At 45.3% G+C, this 27,227-nt stretch overlaps 1 protein-coding gene across 1 annotated transcript in view; it reads right to left on the reverse strand.

Annotated features, from left to right (window-relative positions):
- Grhl2 (grainyhead like transcription factor 2) overlaps positions 1 to 27,227 on the reverse strand; it is an 86,219-nt gene that overhangs the window by 43,427 nt on the left and 15,565 nt on the right. The window contains exons 4-6 of the mRNA XM_026789787.1: positions 23,214 to 23,269; positions 21,369 to 21,525; positions 18,492 to 18,603 (exon numbers count right to left, since the gene is read on the reverse strand). Of these exons, the coding sequence (XP_026645588.1) occupies positions 18,492 to 18,603; positions 21,369 to 21,525; positions 23,214 to 23,269 (325 nt within the window). The remainder of the gene's footprint in view (positions 1 to 18,491; positions 18,604 to 21,368; positions 21,526 to 23,213; positions 23,270 to 27,227) is intronic.

Consider the following 27,227-nt stretch of genomic DNA (forward strand, 5'->3'; position numbering starts at 1 on the left):
CCCTTCCATCCTGTATACTATGTATCTACTCCCTTCCATCCTGTATACTATGTATCCATTCCCTTCCATCCCGTTTGACTCCCTCACCAAGACAGAGCAACCAACAGGAGATATGTGCTGTGTATTGTCATGGGCATGGTGAGCTGACATCTCTGCTCACACAGCTTAGGTGTTTATAAGCTGTGAGTACTCAAGCCAAGGTTGTGGGTGCAATAAATACTTAAGATATATTTATACTACAGAGCTCAGCTTTAACTGGGTGTCCTGTATTTAATATGGCAGCCCTCACCACTTTATTTCCATCTATGACTACGCTGAAACTCATGGTAACCAGCAGGCATAATTTCCTATTTCCTCTCCCCGATGATTAAAATGCCTGGTACCTCAGATAGCACTGCAGGAAGAGTTCTTACTGCTAGGATCAGAATGGCTGCAGGAAAACCTAGGACTGTACTCTCCAGACTCCATTAGGATAGGCTGCTAGTCTAGCCTCAGGCTGAATTCTATTTCCCCCCTCTTTCTCAGATCTCTTCTACTTTCTATCCACCCTGAGGCGCTGAAAGTGGCATCGCTGGATGTAATGTCTACGTTTCTTATATGTTTACAAGATAGCATCTCCTTGCTGCATCTAGCCAGCCAGGGTTCTTATGGAGAGCTCTCGCTCATTTTCTTTGTGCCCGTTCCTATTCCTGCCTGAAGAAACCTCAAAGCAAGGTAATACCATTTTTTTGGGATAGTTTTGTTTTGCTTTGTTTTTGTAACCTAAACTGGCCTTGAACTCAAAATGCCTTCTCTGAATACTGAGCTTACAGTTCTGAGTCACTAGGCCAAATCCTAGATTTTTATGTTTTAAACAAAGCACATAAACTTTTAACATGCAAGGATATATATTCAACATAGGGAAGTCAGGCAAGTATGTATATTCAACATAGGGAAGTCAGCCAAAAATAAATAATTTAAAAGCAACCACAGTCTGATGACCCACAATTAACTACCTTTATACCTATCTATGGGGCTGGAGAGATGGCTCAGGGGTTAAGAGCACTGGCTGCTCTTCCAGAGATCCTGAGTTCAATTCTCAGCAACCACATGGTGGTTCATAACCACCTAGAGTGAGATCTGGTGCCCTCTTCTGGCATACAAGTGAACATGCAGGCAGGACATTGTATACCTAATAAAAAAGTCTTTTTCTGTGTGTTCTTTCTTATCTAGCGCCCTTTCTCCAAAACATGCAAATATTTTTACACAGTAATGTAATAAATACTTTTTCATTGCTGGCTGTATTGTTTTGATTGGTGCATCTCTAGCATCTTCCCATACCTAAACCTTTGGTAAGATTATTGTTGGGGACCAAATACCACCATATCAGACCTTGTGGCATGACTTTATTCTTATTTCTATCTTTGGATTTTGCTTTTCTGTCTTATTTTTGGTTTTTTTTTTGGGGGGGGGGTATTTTGGTTTGGTTTTGAGGGTTTTTTGGGAGGTAGGTTTTTTATTTTGGTTTGGTTTTCTTTCAGGGGGGTAGCTTTGAGACAGGGTTTCTCTGTTATAGCCCTGGCTGTCCTAGATCTCCCTCTGTAGACCAGGCTGGCCTCAGACTCAGAGATCCCCCAGCCTCAGACTCCCAAGTGCTTGGATTAAAGACATGTGCCCCCATCACCCAGCTGTGATTTTATTCTCATTGGTCACCCAGTTAACAGTTAGTAGTTAACTGCATCAGTGTTTAATTTATTTTACAGCTAAATGTTATATAATTTTTAATTATATTCCATTAAAGTAAATTCTCAGGGGCAGGTGGAGCCTACTGGTACAGCAAGGGCCAGAGAAAGGAGAGGTTGGATTCAACACTGTGCACCAACACAAAAGAAAATCTAAAAAGCGCATTCTCAGAAATAAGGATCTTGCTTTGTTTTGTTTTGGAGACAAGTTCTCGATGGGTAGCCCTCACTGGCCTGGAACTCACAGATCTGCCTGCTTTGGCCTCCCAACTGTGGCCATTAGGGATGTGTGCCCCCAGTCCCAGCTGTAATCTCAAGGCTAACCAATTTGGTCGAACTGTTTCAGGGAAGAACAATTTACACCCAGGGTGATTGTGCCCTTTCTTCTCAGACGGCCTCTTTCCAAACTGATATTCAAAACCTGGTCCCTTACTTCTGGCAAGCCAACAAACTTTCACACTTAGAGAAGGAGAAAACCAAATTTGAAAACTGAACTCCTTGATTCTTCAGGAAGCACCTCTGAGGTTATCTTCAGATAATCTCAGAAATTTGTTCGAGCAAAGAGCAGTTTGAAGGTCAGCTGTAACTAAGAAAGCCAATGCCACGTCAGAAATGCAGACAAAGCGAGGGGATTGGACCAAGCACCTAAGACACCGTGGATTCCTACATCACAAGATTTTATTTTCCAGTTTTAATTTCTCCCCTAAATAGGCTGAAAAAAGGAAAAGCTGCCATACCAAGTGCAATATACGAACACTCCAGAATCTTCCTATCTTATACTCAATCAACAGACACGATAACCAAAGTGTTTACTGTGTGCCAAGAGATGCCCTCACTAGGTCTCTCATCCTATAGCTTTTTCAATAGAGAAAACAGAACACAAACACATTATATAAGTAAACAAGACAACTATCCTAAATCTGCCTGCTTTTTCAAATGAAACTTGATTTTTCTTTTTACTAATGTTTCCAGCCCATCAAAAACAGAAAATTAAGATGGAGGCAGTTTTATTAATTATGGTAATTGACACACAAAAGGGCAATCACACAGCTGAGCAAGGAGCCCCAAAAGACCTGGAATCACAGGGAGGAGCAAAGGTGATGAAACCCAGCTCCGTGATGCCCTGCTGCTGGACATAAAGCCAAAACCTCCAGGCTAAGGTTGCTGTGTTCTGGACAAGTCAGGGCAAGTGATGTGGAGATCCATAGCCACGGACATCCTTCAGGGTGTGCTAGGGTGTGCTAGGGTGTGTCAGGGTGTGTCAGGGTGTGCCAGGGTGCCCCGGAGCAGAGTGGGTAGTCATGGATTCCCATGGCTTGGAGACTGCCTGGCCAGTGCTGCTCAGTAGGTGGGGCCACCAGAGGCAGCAGAGGCCTTTGCCAGAGATTTTCATTCCATGAGCATGGAGTGTGGCCAGGACAGCATCCCTGCCAGCTCCCAGACCACCTCGTATGGCTCCTTTGCTGCCTACTTTCTCCACACAAGGAGTCGTGGTTCTGTGGCAAAACGGTTGGCTCCTTTAGGCACTTTTGGTTCGTGCCTCACATGGTCTAAGAAAACACTTTAGTCTTCACTTACAAAGTTCATGTAAGACTATCTGTCCCCCTAAAAACCTTTCCATGTTGGTGGACACACGCCATATACAGGAGGACCAGCCATCTCTCAGGGACTCTCAGACACAACCCATTCTAAGAGGTCTATCCTTGTGCCCAGGGTGGACTCAGAAACACTGTTTCCTTCTGCTAAAGTCACTGCCATCTTCTGCACTTCACACCCATAGGCTTTTGAGATGATAACTGTGCTCTAAGCCTTGTGCCAAAACCGAGGTCTTTTGCCTCCTCCAGTCCTTGGAGCCGCTCCTGCAGTATCAGCATGCCCACTCCTACTGAGAAATCAAGCTGCGGAAATCACAGAGCTACCACAGATCAGCTACGTTTGCGTCAGGCCTGCCTGATACCAATAGCCACACTTTCAACTGCAATTTCAACCATAAGTCATCAGCAGACATTGATAACACATGCTTTGGTAACTACTTTATGAGGTGCTGAGGGAATGTATGTTGAAGGCAGAAAATGAAGCATTTGGGGACTGTGGGAAGTCACTTAACAAAGGAGGGCAGGAATAGGGCACTACTTTAAAAAAAAGATTTATTTATTATGTATACAGTGTTTTGTCTGCATGTATGCTGCAGGCCAGAAGAGGGCACCAGATCTCATTACACATAGTTGTGAGCTACCATGTGGTTGCTGGGAATCAAACTCAGGTCCAGCCATCATCTCTCCAGCCCCAAGGAATAGGGAGGTACTTCTACAGAGAAGGGACAAACAAACAAACAAAAAAATCTCCAGAACCCGAATCATGAGAAGGCTGAGGAAGAAGTTCAAGCAAGCCCATCCATGCAAACCAAAGGCACTGACTGGTGCGGTGGGAAAAATGATGCTCGCTGAGGTACACTGGTCTGTACTCTGTCACTTGCATTTTAAGTAAACGCTGACTGACCAGTAGCCAGGCAGGAAGTATAGGCAGGGTGACAAGACAGGAAGTAGAGGCGGGGCAGCGAGAATTCTGGGAAAAGGGAAGCTTCGGTCTGCAGTCATCACCCAGAGACAGAGGAAGCCAGACACAGAGCAAGTAAGATGTGACTGCCTCACCGAAAAAGGTACCAACCCACGTGGCTAACACAGACAAGAATTATGGGCTAATATAAGTTGTAAGAGCTAATAAGAAGCGTGAGCTACCACGCCAATGAGTTTATAATTAATGTAGACCTCTGTGTGTTTCTTTGGGAATGAACGACTGTAGGACCTGGTGGGACAGAAACCCAGTTAACAGATGCTCACGTTTTTTACAGTGTCTGTTGGAAGGTATTGAGTATGCACACTTACCACATGCATTTCTGGCACATTATCTTCTGCATAGAAATTATGGGATGCCACTGTGTTTAATTTCGCAGGAGGTAGGATGCTAAGTGAATCCTTCTGTTATCTTTTACTTTTATCTTTTTGCATACAATCAGTGGTCTGTTAATTGCGTGTTTTCTTTTAACTCAGTCTGAGGCTACCTCAAACTGATGGTAAGGGCACCGTGATGTTGGATGGCAGTCAAAGGAAAAGCTAGCTCCTGAGCCTTAATTAAGTTTCATGCACTTGGAGAATTATAACTACCGCCCTTTAATTATTCTCTATATTGTTGGAGATTAAACAGGGTGGTATAATTAATACAGAAGATGGCACTCTCCTGGAAGACGTGGATTCTGCCTGGACTAGTGAAATAATGAAGGTGGAATGCTGGAGACGAGTCTGGGAACTGTGCCAGGTCTGCGCACAGCCACGGCAGCCGCGGCAGAAGCTTTTTCTTGCTCCTGAGAATATGGCATGGTAGATATGTCTGGGGCTCTGATTCCAAAGGTCCATCTGGAGGGTAAAAGTCAGGCTACAGCTATAGCAAGCGCATTAGCTGTGGAATCCTAGGCCTATGAACTCTTCTGTGACCCTTAGTGAGTTACTTCTGAAGAACAGAAATGCTACCTAAAGAAGGCACCGCTGCTTGACATGGTGGACAATGGCCATACCTGACCCCAAACATCTGTGTCTCCCATCTGCAGGCCTGAGTGATGATCTCACAGAGGAAAGTAGGTCATGTGAGGAAGGGAGGGAGTGAGGGAGGGAGGAAGGAAGGAAGGAAAAAGAAAAACTAAAGAACATGTAAGCACCTTAAGTTCCTCTCCAACACTGCTCTTACTTGGTTTGTGTCTTAGTCTGTTTTCTGTTTTCTGTTACTACACTGAATAACATGGGCTTTAGTAAATTGCTATTAAAAAAAAAATAGCATGTAGCTTTCCAGGATAAGAAGCCTGATGTGGGAGTGTCATATATCAATCTGTTGATTTCATTGGATAAGTAATAAACAAACTGCTTGGGCTCATAGCTTAGAACATAGGTGGGTGGAGTAAACAGAACAGAATGCTGGGAGGAAGAGGAAGTGAGCTCAGACTCGACAGCTCTGCTGTCTGGAGCAGAGACGCCATGCTCCCGGCTCCTGGGCGGGCGCGGGGATAGCTCTGCTCTCTGAGGCACACGCGATGAAACTCCGACCCAGGATGGACATAGGCTAGAATCTTCCCGGTAAGAGCTCACTAAGACTGGTGCTCACAGATTATTAGAGATGGGTTGATTGGGATATCAGAATTAGCCAGTAAGGGCTAGAGCTAAAGAGCCAAGCAGTGTTTAAATTAATACAATCTGTGTGTTGTTATTTCGGGGCATAAGCTAGCAGGTGGCTGGGGTGCTGGGAACGCAGCCCCGCAGCTCCCTATTACTACAGAAGCCCAAAAAATGGCCTGTAGTAAGAGCTTTCTCATTTCACAACCATGGGCAGGGGAACCACATGGAAACACGGGGAACACGCCGGCTCAGGAGCCCCTCCAGCACATCTGCCTCTCGTGACCCCATCGCATCATTCCCCGCTCACACACAATAGCACATAGACTGGGGATTGGGTTCCCAACCCATGAACTCTGGGGAACACACTACAACCACACTGGTTATTGAGAGCCAGGCTAGGACCATTGCCTACAAAGCTCTGTCTCCACACAAAACCAAACTCTTTTGGCTTCTGTGACACAGAATCTTTCAAGTGTGGACCTTGTTAAGACACAATCCAGTACGTTTCCGGGAGAGATCATGAATACGTGTGACCAACACTAAGTGAGTCTTCCGTGTTCTTACTCTACAGCACTCGATGTGTTTTGCTATCTACTCGGCATGGCTCATTATAATGGCCTCCCTGGTGTGACTGAAAATGACATCCTTCCTAGGATTCTCTTTGCACTAAAATCTACAATTTTGTGTGTGCGTTTGGTTTCTAGGGCAGGAATTGTATTTCTCGGGAAGGAATTATATAGGGCAATGTTACATATTTCAATATAATAACAATATAAATCAAAGTAAGAAAAACATTGTATTATAGAGTATTATTGTGTTCCTTGTATGTTGTTATTTTTTTATACAAGTTTATTTCACTTTTTATTATTTACTTATTATGTGTACAGTGTACCCTCCACACCAGAAGAGGGCACTGGATCTCAAAATTGATGGTTTTGAGCTAGTATGTGTTTGCTGGGAATTGAACTCAGGACCGAAGAGCAGTGTTCTTAACCTCTGAGCCACCTCTCCAGCCCCACTGACTTCATTTTTAAGAAGGCTTGTTCTTGGGCTGGGGAGATGGCTCAGTGGAGAAAGTGCTTACCAAGCAAAGCATGAAGACTTAGTTTGGACCACACACACACACACACACACACACACACACAGAGACAGACAAAGAGACAGAGAGACAGAAACACACACAAGTGTCTGGACCTGCAATTTACTTCAAAACAATAATGGTGAAATAACCTCAATGATAGTTCATATGCCGTGTGTAAGCATGTATCTGCACATATATTGAGCCTATATATACATCATGGGTTAAAACTACACACCTAATCAACTTGGCTAGACAGAAACCTTTCTAATTGGTCTATGTGACTCAGAGAGTTTTAACTTGAACTGCTTTGTTGCTGGCCTACACAACATTAATCTGTGAACCACACAAAAGCACCTGGCACCTTCAGAGAGTTTTCTGAATGTATAAAAATATAAACTGTGCTTTGGTGATCATTTAGACTTCTGTATAATATAGAGTGTTCGTTATCTGCTCCAGTTTCCCAGTCTCTTTCATCACTTGATGCCTTGGGGCTTTGTGGGGCAGAAACGGGACCTGAAGACTATCAAACACAGAGCTAGAAGTTACTGCCTTTCTTAGGACAGTCCCTCCAGCAGTGACTCTGACCTTTCCTACCCCACATCAAATAGCTCCAGAAATAGTGGCCTATGGTAAAACCAACTGATTTTTAAAAGAATAATTAAAATAAAATAGAATCAGCTTTCTCAAATGATGGTACTTTACACTATTGCTAAGAATCTCAAGAAGTGAGCTCCTAGGAAGCATTCATGGTCATTTCAAAAGCCCATCATAGTGGCGCATCAGTTGGCACTAGACATAACTGTGGAAGTGCTCAGCAGAGGACCAGAGCGCTAAATGGAATAGATCCACATAGGGAAATGGCCTTCTGATCACCAGGGGTGCCACACACTCTCAGTCCTCGCCTGGATAATCACAGAATCATCACTAAATTGAAGCTCCCAATTCCTCCACCTTCTTGCTTCCCAAGTGCTGCACGCTGCCAGTTAAATCTATCAGACTAGCTTACAGTCACGGAAAGATGAATCTGCTCCATGGGGGGGGTGGGCGCTGGGGGGTTAGAGGACCAACGTGACAAACCACAAGGATGGTTCCACTTACTTTTTTACTTATTTTCTAGTATTATTAGAGGGTTTGATAAAATTTCAAGATTGAGATGCTATTCTTTTAAATGTATCTTTTGGTAAAGCTAGATTAGATTTGTCCTCCAAAGAGAAAAAATGATTGCTACGGCACTGAACAACGGTGACCCCAGTCACCTGGGCGACAGGTAGATGGCTTGTCTAAGTCCGTCCTCCATTCATACAGGGGTGACTATGACCAATCACAACAAAACTTTTATTCTGGAGAATTAGTATCTTGGGGAAAGATCAAAGAGGAGATGCTGAGCTCCAGGAGACTCATTTATTAAGAAGCCCTTGCTTATTTCAACACGCATCTTTAAAAGGGGGAAATGCTATTTGAGGTCTCATTAAAAACATCCCCAAGTAAAGACAGCATCAGGTTTCAAGCAGAACACAGAAATTAAATGAGCAGATTGCACCCTACCTATGGAAGACGTGTCTTCAAGGCAGTCAAGTCCGTGCCCAGAAAAGCAGGGGCAACAGGGGGAAGGAAAGGGAGGGAATACAGCATTTTATAGCCCTCAACACATGGCTCAGGTGTCTCTCTGTGTGTATGTGTGTTTGTGTGTGTGCCTGTGCATGTTTGTGTGCGTGCGTGCTTGTGTTTGTGTGTGTGTCTTTGCGCATGCACACGTGTGTGTCTGTGTGTTTGTGTGTGTCTGTGTGTGCACGCACACGTGAGTGTGTATGTGTCTGTGTGTACACGCATGTGCACGTGTTTCTGTGTGTTTGTGTGTGTCTGTGTGTGTACGCACACGTGTGTATGTGTCTCTGTGTGCACACATGTGCACGTGTGTCTGTGTCTCTGTGTGCACGCATGTGCAAGTGTGTGTCTGTGCGTGTTTCTGTGTGTGTTTGTGTGTGAGCACGCTGAGCTCTCATTACCATCTGGCAAAGTCTCTGTTTATGGAGCAGCTCCACCCTCTCATTAAAATGTGGGGGGGAGGGGGGAAGACGCACGACAGGGGCGTGTCTTCCAGAATCCACTACACTCAATCCTCCCTGGGAGACTCCTGATTAGTCACTCGGGCTCAAATATTCCAGAGAAAAGAAAAGCTGTTATCAGAAAAGACTCATTAAACAATAATGTTCTGGACCTAGAAAGACAAAACTTCCTCTAAGAGCAGAAAGGAAAAATGGGGGAAAGGCTACAAAAACATGCAACTCCGAATTTCCAAATCTTGCCTCTTTGTTTTTGTTTGCTGTAAAGCAAATTTCCAATTTGTTCGATCCAGTAAAACTAACATTTTCTCGCTAGGTTTAAAAGGAGAATTCTCCCCTCCCCATTTTATTAGCATGCATGATGCTTCTACGCTCAGTCATCAGATCTTAGTTACCTAGGTTTATCAAAAAACCTAGTGTGCAATACAAGGGCAGCTAATACAAGAAATTCCACTGCTGGGCTGGAGGACGATCAGTCAGCCAAAGGCTTGCCTTGCCAGCATGGGGCCCAAATTCAACCCCCCCAGAACCCAGGTTTGCTTTTTGTGTTTTTTTTTTTTTTTTAATCTGAATGTGATGACATGCTTGCAATCCTATATTAGGGAGACAAGGACAGACAGACAGACAGATTCAGCTAACCAAGTCCAGGCCAATGAGTGATATACACCAGAGAACTGACAGCGGCCTGTGGCTTTCCTACGTTCCTCCCTCCCTCTCTCTCTCTCTCTCTCTCTCTCTCTCTCTCTCTCTCTCTCTCTCTCTCTCTCCACATACACAGAAAAATAACACAAAATGAGTTCCTACAGAGTTGAGTCCCCTGTAGCACACTTCCTCCTTAACTAGACAAGAACATCCGTGCTAGCCGGGCAGTGGTGGCGCACGCCTTTAATCCCAGTACTCGGGGGGCAGAGGCAGGCAGATCTCTGTGAGTTCGAGACCAGCCTGGTCTAAAAGAGCTAGTGCCAGGACAGGCTCCAAAGCCACAGAGAAACCCTGTCCCGAAAAAAAACCCAAAAAAAACAAAAAACAAAAAACAAAAAAAAACAAAAAACATCTGTGCTTTCCAAAACTGCCCTATAGATGCCCAAGGGCACCTGAAAGACTTGCTCAAACACTCAACATTGGCCAAACACCTACTATGTACAATATTCTGTACCAGGTGCTGGGTATGTAAATGTTCGTTTAGATAACCAGGTCATCGGGGTGAAGGACAGGATGAAGCCGACAGCCAAGGAAACAGAGCAACAGCAACGTGATAAATCCTGAATGGGGGAGGGGGCTGCTAACAGACTGGCTCTTAAGTGAACTGTCTCGCGGGAGGATGGAGGGTATGGAGGATATCACCGGCAAGAAGAGCCCTGGAGAACAAGGAATTTGAGAATAAATGGGGGGAGGCAGAAAAGGTAAAAACGTCCCTATAGATATAGCATTGGGCCGTTTTCAGAGACGATATCAAGCTGGATTGAGACATGAATAGATTGGGATCTGGGGTAAAAATCTAGGGACACGGAAGACAGGGCTGGAGCTGAGGAATGAGCCCCAACCTTTGGGTGCTCTGTCCATGTAGCACCTCACTTTGACCCTCTCACAGAGGGAAATGGGGAGCCCAGGGCCACTCCTATGAGTGGGGGAGGGGGTGCTGACCCAGACTGAGTGAGCTGCTGAACTTCAAATTGAGACATGCAAGCAATAAAGAGAAACCCAAGTGGGTCTGTTATTACCCGAATTAGTTTCTGCCTGGACAAATACTCGGCTTTATAGCGTGCTTGCATTTTATGATATTTTAAACACCTAACCTCACACCTGATGATGCTTTTATCACATAAATGTTTCCCAACCAAAGCTGAAGATGAAAAGGAATTTTCAACAACCGCAGCTTCAGCACCGCCCTCCAGAGCAGAGCCTCTTACCCAGCAGGAGGATCTGAGAGGTTCCTGGCAGGCACCCCACGGGCCCCTCACACCTGGTTCTGAAGAGGAGATGGGCTCAGAGCCTCTCCCCCTGCCGGCCTTCACAGGCTGTTTTAAATGCTGGGGTGATCTCAAGATTTTGTTTTACTTTGCAATCAAGTTTAATTTTTAAGTATGTTTCGAAATATAGATGCAACCTAAAACTGTCCTAAGATGAACTTCCTTCACTGGTTGCTAAGGAAAAAAGCCCCAGACTTTTCAGAAAAAAGAAAATTTTCGGGAGAATCTGAGCTAAGCTTACAGGAGCGGTCAGTGGCTAGATCCCCTCATGGGGCTCATGTTCTCCTCCTCGGGGCCACAAAATCCACCTCCGCTGTCCAACTCAACACCAGATTGCTGAGATGTCTTATAAAACAGCAGCGAGGTACAGCAACACAGCAGGGCAGAGCCAGGCTCCTCCAGAAAACTCCAGAGGAAGAAGATCTCATTTGAATACAATTCTCATTTGCATGGGTCTCGCACAGGAAGCTACAACCTGAATAGTTCACAATGGGTGTCAGGACTCTGGGCTTGAGAACCTTCTGGGAGGTTTCATCTGATCTTCAGATGGAATTAAATTTACAGGAATATTTTTATGCCATTGCAACTGAGTTTTCACACAAAGGGCTCCCATCCCATGAAACTATTACAATGGGACACAATTTTAAAATGACTTTTAAGACGTAAGTTTGTATTGGATACACACACACAGGCGCACAGACCCAAATCCTATAATGGCTTGCTAATAACTGAAAATCAAATGTATAATTACAGGATTACTATTAACGCTACACCTAGTAAACCCCATGGCAGGAAATAATGACTACAAACCAAGTCAGAGACTGAATAAGAACACAAGGTGGGCCGGGCGGTGGTGGCGCACACCTTTAATCCCAGCACTCAGGAGGCAGAGGCAGGAGGATCTCTGTGAGTTCGAGACCAGCCTGGTCTAAAAGAGCTAGTTCCAGGACAGGCTCCAAAACCACAGAGAAACCCTGTCTCAAAAAACAAAACAAAAAAAACAAACAAACAAAAAAAAAAAAACAAAAAAAAAGAACACAAGGCAGCCCCACAACCTCTAAAGTGCTGTCCATTGGCACTGCAAAGTACTGGCGCTGCTTTGGGCATCGAAACCGGCTTCCGCCACCCCGCCCCTGCCCGGGACATGGAAAGAATGGTGATGTGCATTATTTTGGACCATCTAAACTATAACACAGTGAGAGAATCCGGGATTGTGTCCAGGAAGAATTCTGGGTGCACACGCCACAAGCTGGCTGCAGGTCTATCGTCACGATGCTGATGAGTTGTGGACCATCATCTCAGTTACTGTCCCTCTTTGAAAGGTAACTGAAAAATAGTTGCATTTATTCGCGCAGTAGACTTCACAGCCCAGACTTGGGATCCATTTCCAGGATTTCTCATGCTTGTAAAACTAGCAACTTTCTTATGCAAATGACCCCAGGAAGCTGCCCAACTGCCCTTTAGGCAGGCAGCTGCCCTAGAGAGCACACACCAATAGCTGGCCTACCTCTGTTCCCCCATGACTGGCCACCCTCACCCCCAGGAGTAGGGGCAGTCACTGCCCGGCTGGCAGCGCTGTGCTGTCCTTCCATGGCCCTCTTCTCCCTCATCCACACATTACCGGTTCCTTTCTCACTGTGTCCTTTCCCCACAAGAGGGCCCAGAATTCGCTCTCCCATTAGAGTCCTGACAGTTGTCCAAGATGCTTGTCTAAACCCCAAAAGTGAAGGTGGACTCACCTTGGAGAAAGGTCATGTGTCTGTTTGCCTCTTATGTCTACACATTCTCTCCTGTCTCTACTGAGATGCATTCTGAAGGGCTGACATGCAATCTCACAGAACCTCTTGGACAAACGGTAAGATACACTATGCGGAGAGTTTCTAGGATTCCTCTAAGGTATCCTGGACTCACCAACCCATTTCGTTTAATAACAGAAAAGCAAAGAACAAGGTAAGCATGTATAAAGAGCCCATGGGCATACATAGGCTCCTGTGTGGGTGCAAGCACACCCCAACTCTCCAACAAAACTGCAGAACTCTTTTGTAGAGGAAAGACGTCAAAGCAAAAGGAATGAGACTCCTCGCTTAGTTCCTTCCGACATCTACTCTGTGGTGCTCCTCTGTGAAGATGCTGGGGAAGGTGGTGGCCAAAGGACCAAAACAACAACCTTGGCGCTCTGCATAGCTCCAGGACTGGCCACTAACAGCCAACAAAGCTCTGGGGTGGCCAACAAGGTCTTAACTGGTCAGTCACTGGTCCTTGCAGGTCTGTGGACCCCTGGGCACTCTCTCCAGCTCAGACAGCTTCCATTAGGCCTCAGTGTGTGCTGTATGGAAACAGCTTGACCCAGGGACCCTTTCAGAATCGGAGATCAGCAAGTTCCATTGGTCGTGAATCTATTGCTCTCTGATTACCACGAATCCCTTCAAAAAGCAAATCTTGCCGCAACCGAATTTATTCTGTATTCCTGCTTTCTGTTCCCTGCACTGGTTCCATCAGCTCCCTGCCCCCCATCTGTCTCTCTCTCTGTCTCTCTCTAATGCATGAGAGCTTGAGCCTCTCCTATCTTGTCTCTGTGTAACAGGCCTGGCTGCCCTGGAACTAGACCAAGCTGGCCTCGAACTCACAGAGACCCAGCTGCCTCTGCCTCCCTGGTGCTGACATTAAAGGCTTGTGTCACCACCTCCTAGCATCCTATCTTTTTTATTAGATCTATAAAAGTCTTCCATTATCATTGTTTTTAATCTTGACCATTTTATGTAGGCAGGTGCTATTTCCTGGCTTTCAGTTCCTTCTTAACTCATAGAGCTTTGACATTCCTTCGGAAATATCCACCCCAGAAACCATCCTTTTGAAATGCCAATTGTTCGTCTTCTTGCCTCTGTGTGGTGGCAACAGAGGGCAAGGCCTTTCCTTAGCTACATTCTAATCTCCAGGGCTGGAAAAGGCCTGGCCTACAGAAGACGCTCAATAAACTTCAGCTGAATGGATGGATGCAAATTTCCTCAAGTTGGTGTGGAAAAACACATGGGCCTTGCTGACTCAATGTCTGAATACAATGGGGAGCCTTTAAACTCAAGACAATCAAACACAAATATCATTTACATAGCTTTCCATGTGGGAGGCATAATTGACAGGCAATGCTTCTTGAGCAGCAGAACGTACACTTATTTACAGCCTGGAATAATTGCCATTAGTCAAAGCACTCACAAGAAAGAGCTGTATGACTTGTGTTTGTCTGACTTCTGTGGAGTCCTCACCCCAAACAGTCTAGGAACCAGCACATAAGAACCACACATCTGAACCAGCTTTCAGATATTCCAGACCTATGCAACAGTCCCAGTTAGTTAGTAGTTAGGTAGGTAGGTAAGTAGGTAGGTGGTAGTCAGTCTTCGATGTTGGAAGGCAAGGACAAAAGCAGCAGGCTATCAGAGTGAGTTATGGTGTCTGCTGTCACTCTGGGACCAGAACCAAGAGCCAGTCAGGCACTGTAATAGAGCAAAGAAACCACAGAGAGGGGGAGCAGCCACCACACTCACCGAGGGTGGACTTGGATGGAGTTCTTGCCCTGCCATCTCACAACCCAGCTTTCAGGCAACACAACGATTGTTTGGAGGGTGAATTTTCACTTGTTTGTTTATTCATCCTGACCTCAGCCTCCCCTCCCGAGCAGGAATTTGTTAAGTTAGTACATGATGGATAGAGAGAGCTCGGAGCATAGGAGGTGGGGCACAAGGAGTAACTGTTGCTAGAGTGCAGTTCATTCCCTCACACCGACTGTCTGCCAGTCTGGGAGCCTCATGCACACATCCGCTCACACTCATTCAGCGCTTACAGAACCGACCGTCTGCCAGTCTGGGAGCCTCATGCACACATCCGCTCACACTCATTCAGCGCTTACACAACACACACTGCGTCTCTGGCTTTGTGCTAAGGAGCAGAGGCTTATCATGGAGTTTACCTCCTAGAAAGAGAGGAAACAGCAAGAAACACAAACATACACGAATAAACAGCAGCCGACTCGGAGACAGGGGTGCAGATAAGAGTCGGAGGGTGATGGGACCACACAGCGACAGAAATCTCATTGATAAGATGCGTGTTCGTGCAAAGGGCACCCTGGGTGGGAGTGGGGGTAGCTGATGAAGAGACGTCTTGGCTGAAAAATTGCAGACTCTGGGAACACAGGCTCAATCTGGTCCTGGCTTCGGTTCCTTTCTTTCTCATGGAGCCACAGAACAAACTCCTGGGGTTCCTCTGGTCACAAGGCAGCATACAACACCTTGCCAGAGTGAAGGACGAGGAATGGGTGATGAGGAGTGGCTTCCAAAAAAATATAAGCTTGTGTAAGGAATAGCAAAAATGTCCTTCCACTGTAACTGAAACTGATGCAAGAGCTGGTGCATATCCCTAAGCACGAATGCAGGGGCATGCTGGGTAAATGAAAGGCTGGGGGGGGGGGGAGTCCGTGGCAGGAGGGGGAACTTGGCTCCCTACAGGGGTAGAGAGGTGGAGAACAGGGATTGGGGCTGGCTACCTCAGCACCCTACAAAGTGAGGTGAAAACACACTCATGCCCATACCCAGACCTGTGGCAGGCAGAATTTAGAGACCGTGAGTCCTATAATGCCCAACACTAAAGACTGCAGGGCATGGTGGCACAGGGCTTTAAACCCAGCCCTTGGGAGGCAGAGCTGTAAATCTGAGACCACCCTGCTCTACAGATGAGTCCCAGGTTAGTCACTGCTACGTGGTGAGACCCTGTATCAAAAGAAGAACTTAGCTTAGGTCAACAAGACGGCCAGTGGAAGCCCCTACTTCCAAGCCTGAGGACATGGGTTCAGTTCCAGAAAGCCACATGGTAAAAAGAAAGCCAATCCCTACAAGTGGCCTCTGACGCTCACACAAACTCTGCGGCACACCCATGCTCACACACATTCACACATACGTTTATTTTAAATGTACAATGAACTTTAAAGAGGCCTGGGTCTCAGTTTCTCATTCAAAAACTGAAGGTCACTGACTAGCGGTAACAACAGACACTGGTGGAAATTTGGGAACTGTATTTGGCTGTTGTTAGATTTATCTGACTGTGTGTCTTAAGTTTCTGCGTGTTTCGCCTGCGTGGATATGTGTGCACCATGTGCACACCTGGTGTCCAGGGAGGACAGAAGAGGCTTTGGATGTGCTAGAACTAGATCACAAATGCTTATGAGCCGCCACATGGGTGCTAGGAATTGAACCTAGGTGTTCTGTGAGAGCAGAGGCTAGCAAAAGGCCTAACCACTGCGCCATCTCCAGCCAGGAATGTGGGTTTGTGTTTGTTTGTTTGTTTGTTTGAATCTTGACTGAACCTCCAGTTGCATAGTTTTTCCCTGAGCAATTTTCAGGCTGAAGTTAGACTCGGAGGGAGATTAGGCTCTAAAAGCATAGGAACAGAGTCTATGCCTTGATCTCAGGCTGGAAACAAGCAGCCTAGCCTCCCATGAAGCTTTTTGTTAAATGTCATCTTAAAGATTGTGTGTGTGTGTGTGTGTGTGTCTGTGTGTGTTTACACGTGCAGAAGTGTGCATATGCACATCTTTTTGCACAGACACTGCATTCACACGCATGTGAGGCTCTCTGGGGGAGGAAAGGTTGAAGGCAAACGGGAGGTAATAAAGGAGAGATATATCTGAAGGGCCCGAGAGGCAGGAAATTACTACAGTCCCTGAAAACTTAACCCCATAACAGTGTCAGCGTGGAACGGACAGGCAAGCCAGCAAGACGCCTCGATGACTTGTCTTATTTGAACTGAGCCCATATTTCTATTTAATTGCTTCTCTCATTTTCTTGGGCAATAATTATAAGACTAACTTTTCAAATAAAATAAAATTGCTCCTCAGGCTCGCTGCACAGGCGGTTACAGAACAGGTTAGGACGAGTTCCCCAGTCCTTTGTCCCAGAGCACTGGATTAGGAAGACAGTTCTTAACCCAGCACTCGTACTGACTTCGAGGACAGTTACCTCACACGGCAGATCCTTGTCTCCGCCTCAGTTTCCTGTCTGTCTCTCTCCATCCACCCAAGCCCTCTGAGTGTGGGGATGAGGGAAATGAAGAATGGGAGGAGCTTAACCATTCAACAGGGTATATGCAAATTAGTTTCAAAAAATGCCCTCTAGTGACCCTCTAATCTAGTCACTAGCTTATCTCTGCCATCTGGTCATCTGGTCCAGGGAACTACTAAGGTAGGTACCACAATGAAAAGAATCTACAAAAGCCCTGTTCCGTTGTTTAGGAAATGAAAGCAAGCATCCTTTTACCAGCTTAATACTATGTGATATCCAGTGAAAACCTGCCTTCTGCCTTCCTTCACTGAGACCATACCCTTAGTCTAAAGAAAGGGTTATGATCATAAATACAAGAAAATGTGATTTTCTTTATTTTTTCTGTGAATAATATTACTAAACCCATGTATTACTGCCTATACGTTTGTTTTGAAATCTATTTCATTTCTCCAGCTCTCCTCTGGGTCTAGAAGCTTATCTTCACAAATTCCATCTCTGGGGCCCTGTGCCCCCTGGCATTGGGTTCGATCTCACTAGTGAGAAACCCAGGTGTGGAGCTCAGAAGCAGGAAACTCTGGGCACTTCTCCAGGTTGGCACCGAGCTTGCGGCTGGCAGCAGTTCCTCTGGGTTCCACCTCCCAATGGAAAGCTGCTTCCTCTGTGGTCCCCGCTCCCACTGGGTGGCTCCCCTTTGATTCCCCAACCCCTCAGATACTATCAGGATTGCCTCCCAATACTCCATCCTTTCCAAACTTGGCAAGGAACTGCTTGACTACTTGGCAAGATGACTGCCTTTCTGTCTGGACCCTGGGGAGACAGTGCTGTCCGGAAGCCTCCTTGGTCTTTAGAGAGCAGACATTGCATTTAGGAGCAGACAATAAACTCAGCTGGCTCATTTCTTCTGGCCTGGTAGGCAAGGTCTCTCAGATCTTCTCCTGACCACCTATTCTCACAGTGGGTTCATGTGGGAATGAAAAGGACTTGGAACAGAGCTGCAGACAATAGGTCACTACACAGTCACAAGACAGACAGACACACACACACACACACACAGACACAGACACACACAGACACAGACACACACACCGCCCCGAGGGGTCTTGATCCTCATGGGCCTGAGCTTTATCATGGAGAGGGGATAAGGATTTATCTGACCTGCTCACGGCCTGTTTGGCTCAAACACGGGCATGGAAATGTTTTGGACACTGTCATGATTCTCGCAAACGCATTACGGTTAGTATGTAAGTTGAATTTGATGGAAGGGAAATGCCTTGTTCTCTTCTCAGCCCGACTGATTCTTCAATCTGACGTGTGTACTAACCATATTATCACAGGTAGCATGCGTGATCCATGCAGGCAAAGCCCTGCACGAGTCTCTGCTGTGGTCACTGTACTGGGCTCCGACTGGCAGCCTGCTAGCTTGCCGGAGCCTAGAGTCAGGCAACTCACCGATGTCCAGGACCCTCTGCTTGGCTGTGTGCTGCCGGGAATGCCAGTATTTCCAGTATTTCAGCTGCTCATCTCTGTTCTTGTCCTCACTGAAGACCACCATCACCACGCTCTGGAGGGGAGAAGAGCCGTGTTACCCTCTCGTTCAGGGTCCCACTACGTCACACAGTCCCCACTCTGGCAGTGCTACCATGGGTGTGTTTCTAGAATGTACCTTTTATTGTTTAAGAAAGTAAAGAGAGCTGGGCACAGTGGGGCTCTGGTCTTTAATCCCACACTCGGGAGACAAAAGCAGGCAGATTCCCGAGTTTGAAGTCAGCCTGGTCTACAGAGTGAGTTCCAGGACAGCAAAGGCTACACAGAGAAACCCTGTCTCGAAGAATAAACAAAACAAAACAAAAATGACCAGAGAACAGGGCAATGAGATACCTCAGTGAGTTAAGGCGTTTGCTGCCAAGCCTAGCAACCTGAGTTAGACTTCACAGACCCAGAGGGTGGAAGGAGAGAATCAACTTCCACAAGTTATCCTGTGTGTGGGCCTTACGCATGTGCACACACACCCCACACACACACAAACTACAAACAGCACAGAGGAGCAGAACCCGTATTCTTCCCGCACCATCACAAACAATCAGACGAAGCAATCCGGCAGCTTTGCTATTTTGAGTGATTCGCTAGAGCACCAATGGGCATTTGGTTTGCCCTGGGAATCAACTCGTCTGAAAGCTTCTGTCTTCGAAGGAACTGGTGCCCTCTAAAGCAGCAGACATCCGTCTCTAGACTAGAAGAGCCTCGGGCTGGAGTGCAGCAGGTAATGGAGGGTTACACGGGAAATAAAGAAATGCTAGGAGACAACTCACACTGATCAACAGAGATTTAAAACCCCAGATAGTTTATAACCCAGAAGTACAAGGGCAGCTATACACGTCAATAAAATGTGATTGTTCCTTACGTGAGCTAGAGAACTAATTCTTATCTCACAGAAATAAGAATCCAAACCTCAATTCAGTTCTAAATTACAAACAGACTCATTAAACTGAATTTATATATATTCACTGTCATTTCTGGAATGCAGGCGGCAATCCCCGTCTCAGCCTCCGGAAAAATGGAATTATAGGTATGTAACCAAACTGGTTCAGATAACATTTTCAATCAAAATGGAACAAAAGGAGATAAAATTTGCATATTAACCAATTTTTTGTTTTGTTTTGTATTTGGATGTTTTTATTTGTTTGTTTGGTTGGTTGGTTTTGGTATTTTGAGACAGAATTTTTCTGTGTAGCCCTGTCTATCCTAGAACTTGCTTTATAGACCAGGCTGGCCTCAAACTTGAACTTTCAGAGATCCATCTGCCTCTGCCTCCCAAGTACTGGTATTAAAGGTGTGCACCATCATACCCAGCAAAAAATTTCCATATTAAAGGACTTCATGATCCCATCAAAGTGGACCTGTTGGGAGACTGTTGTCCCTTCCTTAGATGGCTGCCACCATTTCAGAGTGTTTAAACGGTACTGTGTGGAACTCATGTATATATGGTTATATTCTTGCGTGGAACTTAAGACTTCTTAAAGGAAAAACAAATGCATCCCAGGTATTCTTCCTAGACACCCATGTCTGGATGGAGAACTCCGGGAGAATTTCTCTGTTTTTCTTTCCTTCAGGAAGCTCCAAGGAACAGTTTCTAGTCATAATTGGTTTTCTTGGTGGTACTGGGGATGGAGCCCAAAGCCTCCCACAGACTAGAACTAGACAACCCCAGCACAATGCAACCCCCTCATGCTTAGAAAAGTTAGAGTCAGGAAGCTGGCACCTACGCCAGAGGCCCCTCCCATCTTAACTATCGTCACGTATTAGCTTCTGAAAGCCAAGTTTTCTTACATGTCATATTACAACAGTACAATGAGTTCATTGTTATTAAGAAGGGTCATGGTTAGTTTCAATAAGTTATTGGATATGTGGTATCTATACAGTCCCTCATACGGGGAAGACACTGTCACCGTGGGACCTCTTCATGCAGTGTCCTCCACCCTGGCTCTGCCATAGGGTTGGAACATGTCAATGTTCCTCACAACGGCTACTGTCCTGCACCTTGCGACCTCCAATGGGCTCACCGTGCAGCAGGGATGCAGTGGGAGCACTGTGCTCTAGATGCGCTACAGCTCCCTACTTCTCAAGCTGAAATGCTTAGTAGGACTTAGCTAAGGACAGAACACAGTGGGCTGAGACTGCGGGTACAGCAGCAAGAAGCGGTATAGCACAGACCAGGAAAACCTATTCTGCAGGAAACCCTTCCTAAAGCCCGCAGTAACTTTCCTTTCAAGTAGAGACGGATTAGCTGACCCCTCCCTGTTGGCAGTGGTGGGAATACCAGATACTGGCAGGCTCCCAAAGCAGACAGCGAGGACTCTGGTGTCGTTTCCCACAAATGAGATTCATACTCATGAACCTGAAATCCCTCCAAGCTACTGCTGGCGGGGATGGGAGCTCATCTTGTGAATTCTGTGTAAGCCGAGGGCTGTAGAAGGCTTTGGGAGACTTGTAAATGGTCCAGGACTCAGCAGGAAATATTCTCAGCTACCCTGCACCCAAAAACATCCTGATTTACAGGCCAACTGAAAGCAGCTACACAGCCTACAAGCCGGGAATGAGGTAAGAGGAATTCCTTGGATACGATGAAAAAGCATGTTCAACCAAGTTGCTCCCCTGGGGTTTATTGGTTACTGATTAAAATGATAAACTGGGAGCCAATAGGTTCTCTTGCACCAAACTTTCTGAGCTATTTATTTTGGAATTTTTTTTCCACGGCATTCCACAAGGATATGAGGAGTAAGTCCAGCCCTCCGGCCACCCCATACTTTTGAGAACTGCGGCCCATACCCTGACTTTGCTGATGGGGTGTCGGAAGCACTTGTTCTCTCCAGTCTCACTGAGGGTTACGGCATAGAACTGTCCTTTGTTGAGGTAGGTCATGGGGCCCTCCCCCTGCTTCTGACGGAGAGATTTGGTGGCTTCCAGGGTGTACTGAAACGTCCCGCTGTGAAGAGAGAAGAGCGGTCAGCGCAGGCATGTGAATGTTCCGGCCTCACATCGACAGAACTTTACACGAACATTAGCAAACATTTACACTCTACATTACAGACAAAACACGCAATATAGCAGCAGAAATGAGTCCAGACCAAGGGTCAGTGCTCTATAATATCCACAGCATTTTTAACCATGGCTCATAAACCAGATGGTTTAAGTGGGGAGAAAGTCCAGGATGTGCTGGGCAAACTCATGCCAGAGAACCGTGGGCAGATCTTGGGACATTCAGCTTAAGAACAAGTCAGACATCAGTGTTTCTCTTCAGTTTATGTATTTGCCCAGTTTTCTTCATATCTAGCCACAGCTTACCCAAAAATATCTCAGAATATGCAAACCCCACATTCAAACGTTCACTACTAAGCATTCTTCTCCCTCTCTGACAGGGGGTGTTTTCATCTCGTTTGGTTTGCTTTATAATAAAGGGGCTTGAACTCACAACCTCACACATTCCAGGACAGTGTCCTATCACTGAGCTACATCCTCATCTTAAGAAGAGGTCTTGCTGGAGATTAGGCTGCCCTGGAAGTTGGTTGTGATCTTCTACCTCAAACTTCTGGACAGGCATCGTAGGCACATGCCACAAGAGCTGGACATTTCTCGTTTACAGACCTGCAGAGGGATTCACGGTGAGGCTGCTCCAAACTGGGCTTGCAGATGATGGCTTGCGAAAACTGGCGCACTGGCTGCCCTTGCAAACAAGGTTTTATTGTAACACTAGGGTCTGGTGTTTGCTGTCTAGCTCATTGCTGAAAGAGCTGCAGATCTCTGTTCAAATAGAATCTTATTTTTTTAAATATTTATTTATTATGTATACAATATTCTGTCTGTGTGTATGCCTGCAGGCTGGAAGAGGGCACCAGACCTCTTTACAGATGGTTGTGAGCCACCATGTGGGTGCCGGGAATTGAACTCAGGACCTTTGGAAGAGCAGGCAATACTCTTAACGGCTGAGCCATCTCTCCAGCCCCTATAATTTCTTATTTTTAAGCTACTGCCTATAAAAGAAAACATTGACTTTTTCTAATTCTGAAGACTATATCAATTGTTTAAATTAATATAATAGGCTTAAACCATATCCTTTCTGTTTGATTTGTCCTTCCAGAAAGGCTTGTTTCGGTTTCACTGTGGGATAATGCACAGAAGACGGCACTAATAAACTCCGCTGTGACTCGCTGGTCCCTCTCCTCTGCTCAGTTACACGGCCCACTCATCCCTCGGTCTCCAGAAGGCAGAGGCCACTCAAACACAAACTCACTGACAGGATTAAGGGAAGTCTACTTTCCTTAATACTTTTGAAATGTTTTATTTATATTTTAACTTTTAGAGTAAGAAATCATTTAACTTTTTTTTTAATTTCTCTTATTTGATAAAAACCTGAGGGTTGGTGTTGGAGAGATGGGTTCAGTGGTTAAGAGCACCGCTCTTCCAGAAATCCCAGGTTTGGTTCCCAGCACCCACGTGACAGCTCACAACCATCAGTAACTCTGGCTCCAGGCCATGGGAAATTCCTCCTCTGGCCTCTATGGGAACCAGGTACACAAGTGGTGCACAGACATACATGCCGAGATAAGACCTGACACCTAAAGTCATAGAACAAAATGGTAAAGGCTGTCAGTTACATGCCTCCTGGTGACCTACCTTGATGCCTGGTCATACATGTAATCCTCAGCTCCGACAGAAGCACTCCGAAATTTCTGAAAATTTTAAATTATACAATTAAAACAAATAGGCTGGGAATATATGTAAACAATAAAAAACAAAAACCAAATGTAAACAATAATGTAGAAGCAACTATATCCTATTCTCATTTCACCCTCTCCTGGAGAGGGAAGATTAGCGTGTTTCCAAGATATCTGCAGGGGTCCTGTGTCTTCAAACATATAAACCATTTTTTTTTCAATTTTCTGTTTTTCCTAACACTTTATTTTCAACTGCCACAAATACAAAATCAGTGGAAAACTAATTACAGACAAAATGACACACCCAAGGCTGCCAATAGGTGCTTAGAAGCACAGCTTCCAGAGTAGGACGATCAAGGATCAATTTTTAGCTAATTTACCTGACACATGAAAGTGTGTGGTATTTTCTCTGTTAAGGGTGACTCATAAACCTGGTGGTGGTGAGGCCAGCCTGGTCTACAGAGCCAGTTCCAAGACAATCAGGTCTACACAGAGAAACCCTGTCCCCTTACCTGCCCCCCAAAAAGTCTGTTCACTGTGTGTGATCACATTAAACAGACTGGCAGAACAGTGAAAGTGTGATAGGTAAGCACGAACGTGTGTGTGTGTGTGTGTGTGTGTGTGTGAGATCCTAGTAAATAGTAACATGCTGACTGAAGCCAGTCTTGTAACCACCTCTCTAAGGTTAGTGTTACACCAACAGCAGCCTGGTGTGTGTGTGTGTGTGTGTGTGTGTGTGTGTGTGTGTGTGTGTGTGTGTGTGTATGTGTGTGCGCGCAAGCACTGCTACATTGTCACAGTTTCAGACTTTAATGCTAAGAGAAGTGAGACAGCTCGGTATGTGAAGGGTCTTGTCCACAAACCTGAGGGTCTGAGTTTGATACCCAAAGATCACATAGCAGAAGAAGACTAACATCTGAAAGTTTTCCTGTGACCTCCCCACACACCATGGCCCATGATCACACACAAGAACACACACACGGTATTGGCATAAGAACAGACAGGAGGACCAATGAAACAGAATAGAAGACCCAGATATCAATCCACACATCTTCAAGCACCTGATCTTTGATAAAGAAGCAAAAAATATCAAATGGAAAAAAGAAAGCATATTTAACAAGTGGTGCCGGCATAACAGGATATCAACATGTAGAAGAACGAAAATAGACCCATATCTATCACCATGCACAAAACCGAAGTCCAAATGGATCAAAGACCTCAACATAAAGCCAGCCACACTGAACCTTGTAGAAGCGAAAGTGAATGCATTGGCACAGGGAACCACTTCCTAAATAGAACCCCAGCAGCACAGACACTGAGAAACAATTAATAAATGGGACCTCCTGAAACTGAAAAGCTTCTGTAAAGCAAAGGACATGGTCAACAAGACAAAATGACAGCCTACAGAATGGGAAAAGATCTCCACTAACCCCACATCAAACAGAGGTCTGATCTCCGAAATATACAAAGAACTCAAGAAATTGGACACCAAAAGAACACATAATCCAATAAAAAAAAAATGGAGTACAGACCTAAACAGAGAACTCTCAACAGAGGAATCTAAAATGGCTAAATGACACTTAAGGAAATGTTCAACATCCTTAGTCATCAGAGAAATGCAAATCAAAACAACTCTGAGATTCCATCTTACACCTGTAAGAATGGCCAAGATCAAAAACACTGATGACAACTTATGCTGGAGAGGTTGTGGGGGAAAGGGAACACTTCTGCATTGCTGGTGGGAATGCAAGCTGGTACAACCCCTTTGGATGTCAGTATGACAATTTATCAGAAAATTAGGAAACAACCTTCCTCAAGACCCAGCAATAACACTTTTAGATATATATCCAAAGGATGCTCAATCGTGCCACAAGGACATGTACTCAACTATATCCATAGCAGCTTTGTTTATCATAGCTGGAAACAACCTAAGTGCCCCTCAACCAAAGAATGAATAAGGGAAATGTGGTACATTTACACAATGGAGTACTACACAGCAGAAAAAAGTAACGACATCTTGAATTTTGCAGGAAAATGGATAGAGCTAGAAAACATTATTTTGAGTGAGGTAACCCAGACACAAAGGGACAATTATCACATGTACTCATTCATAGGTGGTTTTAAACATAAAGCAAAGAAAGCCAGCCTACAAACCACAATCCCAGAGAACCTAGACAACAATGAGGACACTAAGAGAGACATACATAGATCTAATCTACGTGGGAAGTAGAAAGTAGAAAAAGACAAGATCTCCTGAGTAAATTGGGAGAATGGGGACCTTGGGGGAGGGTTGAAGGGGGAAGAGGAGAGGCAGGGAAGGGAGCAGAGAAAAATGTAGAGTTCAATAAAAAAAAGGGACACACACAAACTCTTGACCTATAAGTCAAATATAACATGGGTGAAAGGGCATGCATACATGTTGTCCACACATACGTGCATACGGTCCTTCCTCTCTGACCCTGTGAGTCATCTGTTTGTGGAACCTTCCCCTCTCATCTCATGTCCACTCTGTCCAAATGCTCTTCAGAGCCCCCACCCACCGTGTCCAGAATTCAGCATCATCTCACTCTGCAGTTTCTGTTGGCATACTACAATCCTTCTCATCTAGTCTTGGGCTTCCCTCAGGTGTCCCCACCCACATGAGCTCTGCACACCGTACAAGAGTCAGTCGACTGAACAATCATGGCGGAGAATCGAATGCACTGCTTTGTTTCTTTCGCCATCGGTCAGTCTGCAAGCCCTTCCGTGAGAATTTCCCAGAGCTTTACCATCTGCTTGGTGCCAGAAGACATATAGAAAATATATAAAATACCGTCTTGGCCTCAAGAAAAAAAAAAAATGGTTGAGAAGAACATATTTACATAAAAAGCAACAACAAAGTGAACTAAAATACAGCAACCAACTGTGCATGGAAGTCAATGGTGAATCTCTCATTCATTCACGTGTCCTAGAGGAAGAAGTCCATGTGAATCTCTCATTCATTCATGTGTCCTAGAGGAAGAAGTCCATGGTGAATCTCTCATTCATTCACGTGTCCTAGAGCAAGAGCATAGAGTGGGCCTTACCAGGGAGGAACAGAAAGTCTGCAGAGAATCCACCATCTGTGGGCTTTGGTGGACAAAGGCAGCTAAGGAGGGAATTCAGATAAAAGGGAGCCACCTGAGTCAAGGTGAGGCGATGAGTATAAACATCGAACAGTAAGGTTAAAAAAATGCCCTGATAAACCATTATGCAACAACAACAACAAAAAAAACTTCCCAAATACCCTTGAGTTTGTTTTGAGTTGGCTAGGCACATGGCCTGCCCTTATGTACGGTTTGTATGCACAATATCATAATTTTTTTTTAAAGAAAACATCTGTGGACAAACTAAGAAGGGGAAATCTCATGGTCTAGATGGTCACAGTCCACTGCAGTAGACATGTGTGCTGTGTAAACCTAAGTTAACAAACACTCAAATGCTTCGTTACTCAGCCAGCTAGCCACATTTCAAACACTAAGTTGTTAAATCTAGCTGTCGACTTAGCCTATTGGAAGGCACGGGATAAATGTTCATTGTTACCGAAAGTTCTGTTCAGCTGGACTGGTCTATGGCTCAGAATTAGGAAATTTACCCTGATGTTTTCCAAGGTGTTTGAGGAAGTGGCTTTGGATAGGAAGGATGATTTCCAGGGTCTGAGCTTCAAGGATGCTGCAACAATCCCGGCAACCATGGGAGTCAGTGTTAAGGAGCATGGCTGTATGAATCTTTCTGCACTCTGAGCTCAGTGGCTTAAGGATGGGACAGGAGGCTGCACGCACTGGACTTGTGAAACCCATGTTTTTGCTCTCCCAGGTGGTGTGGGAACAAACAATACTGTGAGAACTTATTCTCTCAAACACTGTCAATAAAAGCAGACCAACACCAGAGTTCTGTTCCAGTTCTTTTTTTTTTTAAATTTTATTTATTTATTAAGGATTTCTGCCTCCTCCCC

The sequence above is a fragment of the Microtus ochrogaster genome, unplaced genomic scaffold, assembly GCF_000317375.1.
Source record: "Microtus ochrogaster isolate Prairie Vole_2 unplaced genomic scaffold, MicOch1.0 UNK29, whole genome shotgun sequence".
NCBI classification, from domain to species: domain Eukaryota; kingdom Metazoa; phylum Chordata; class Mammalia; order Rodentia; family Cricetidae; genus Microtus; species Microtus ochrogaster.